This window comes from Sander lucioperca, chromosome 16, assembly GCF_008315115.2.
Source record: "Sander lucioperca isolate FBNREF2018 chromosome 16, SLUC_FBN_1.2, whole genome shotgun sequence".
Lineage (NCBI taxonomy): Eukaryota > Metazoa > Chordata > Actinopteri > Perciformes > Percidae > Sander > Sander lucioperca.
This window is the reverse complement of record NC_050188.1, coordinates 29,337,125-29,339,624: the sequence shown is the minus strand read 5'-3', so window position 1 is coordinate 29,339,624 and position 2,500 is coordinate 29,337,125. Positions and strand designations below refer to the sequence as shown.

The 2,500-nt window shown below is 26.5% G+C and overlaps 1 protein-coding gene across 1 annotated transcript in view; it reads right to left on the bottom strand.

Moving 5' to 3' along the window:
* LOC118493465 (ubiquitin carboxyl-terminal hydrolase MINDY-1-like) overlaps positions 1 to 2,500 on the bottom strand; it is a 17,582-nt gene that overhangs the window by 12,027 nt on the left and 3,055 nt on the right. The window contains exon 3 of the mRNA XM_035993307.1: positions 75 to 244. Within this exon, the coding sequence (XP_035849200.1) occupies positions 75 to 244 (170 nt within the window). The remainder of the gene's footprint in view (positions 1 to 74; positions 245 to 2,500) is intronic.

Sequence of the window (2,500 nt, the reverse complement as noted above, 5' to 3'; positions counted from 1 at the left end):
TATATATATATATATATATATATATATATATATATATATATATATATATATATAAATAAAATAAATGTAGGAACCTTCCAGCGGAGGAACAGCGTGTTCATGATGGCCAGCAGGGGGCACGGCCCGTTCTCGCTCTGCGTGATGATGGGAGTCTTCTTCTCCTTCCAGGTGATCCACTTCACCAGGTAATACGCCGGCATGGACGGCCCGGCCTCCGCCGCAGCAGCGACAGCTACAGCGCCCCCTGTGGACAAACAGGGAACAACATTTTAATGAAACGACCATTATATGTTAAAACTCCAATATTCCGCCCATTGACAGCCGTGTTGTAATTCTGATTGAACATTATTAATTATTATTCAATCTACTTTTAAACTGAATGTGATTTCAGTTTGCAGCAGCAACCAACAACTCCCTGCTCTCACTCCTACTCCTCATTCTGCTGCTGTCGTAAACAATAAATATAAATGGGGGTTTTTTTTTTTTTGGTACGTTTCTGTTGCGTGTTTTTTTTTCCCGGAAAAATAATTGCATTTTTTCAGGGGAAAAAATTAGCTTTTTGTGCGTTTTCCGATATTCTTTGTGTTCGCTTTTTGCGATGTTTTTCTCACTACAAAGCAACTTTTTTGTTGCGTTGTTATTTATTTGTTTATTTTTCCGAAAAAAAAAAAAAAACAAAACCACAAGAAAAACTTAATTTTTTTTGGAAAAAAGCGACACAAGAATAACCAAAAAATATTCTGAAAAAAAAAAAATTATTAAATTTTTTTTTTTTTAAAAGTGATCGGTTTTTTTTTATAAAGTTATGGTCATGTTTTAACTTTTCTGTTTAGTTTTTTTCCGATATTCTTGTCGCTTTTTTTATGTTTTAGTCACTTTTTTATTTAATTTTTAACTTTAGTTGCATTTTTTTTTAATAATTTTTTTTTTTTTTCCCGGAAAAAAGTTTGCTTTGGCAGAATATTTTGTTCTTCTTTTAGCTTTTGTCTCTTTTTTATATATTAGTGTCGCTATTTATGAGGTTTTTGACACTTGCCCGATGTTTGTTGTTTATTGTTGTAACACTTTTTCAACATTTGTCACTTTTCTTCATTTTTTTTAATAATTTTTTTTTTTCAGAATTTTCTTTTTAGCTTTTCCAGATTTTTTTTTACGTTTTTGTTGCGTTTTTTTTATTTTTATTTTTTATTATTTGTTTAAAACGCAACAAAAACTTTTAATTTTCTTTGGAAAAAAGCGATTACAAAGAATAAGCAAAAATAAATTCTGAAAAAAACAAATTATTAAATTTTTTTTTAGCTTTGTTCAACATTTTTGTTGCTGTTTTAGAAACACAGTTGTTGTTTTCCGATGTTTTTGTCTTTTCTTTTCAACATTTTTGTCACTTTTTTTTTTAAAAACTTTTTTAATAATTTGTTTTTTCAGAATTTTTTTAGGTTCTTTGTGTCGCTTTTTTTCAAAACATAGCTTTTGTTTTATTTGGGTTTTTTTGCTTTTTTCGGGGGAAGATTTCGCTTTTCCAGAAATTTTTTTTGCTTTTCCCGAGGTTCTTTGTGTGAGTTTTTTTTGTTTTATTTTACTTTTGTCGCTTTTTGTGTTGAAGTTTACGTTTTTGTTGCATTTTCTTTTTCTTTTTTTTTTTTTTTTTTGCTTTTTTCGAGGTTTTTTGTGTCGCTTATTCCAACATTTTATTATCATTTTTTATTGCGTTTTTTTTTTTTTTTTTTTAATTCTTTTTTTTTTCGAAAAAAATAATAATAATTTAAAAAAAAAACGCAACAAAAACTTTTAATTTTCTTTGGAAAAAAGCGACACAAAATACGCAAAAACAATTCTGAAAAAAACAAATTTAAAAGTGTTTAATTTAAATTTTTTGCTTATTTCGAGGTTCTTTATCACTTTTTTACACTTTTGTTGCATTTTTTTTTAATATATATATATATATATATATATATTTTTTTTTTTTTTTTTTTTCCTGGAATTCCTGGTTTGTTGAAGTTTACATTTTTGTTGCGTTTTTTTCCGAATTTTTTTGTTGTTTTTTTTCGGGGGAAAAAAATAATTTAAAAAAATCGCTTTTCCAGAATTTTTTTAGCTTATTCCGAGATTCTTTGTGTCGTTGTTTGTGATGTTTTTCTCACTGCAAAGTTTTTTTTGTTTTTTTTTACTTTTGTCGCTTTTTTTGTTGAAGTTTATGTTTTTGTTGCGGTTTTTATTTTTTTTTTAATTTTTTTTTGCTTTTTTCGAGGTTCTTTGTGTCACTTTTTCCAACATTTTATTAACGTTTTTTATTGCGTTTTTTTTTTTTTTTTAAATTCCTTTTTTTTTCGAAAAAAATTATTAAAAAAAAAAAAAAAAGCAACAAAAACTTTTAATTTTCTTTGGAAAAAAGCGACAAAGAATACGCAAAAACAATTCGGAAAAAAACAAATTTAAAAATGTTTAATTTTTATAATTTTTGGCTTATTTCGAGGTTCTTTGTGTCACTTTATCAAGATTT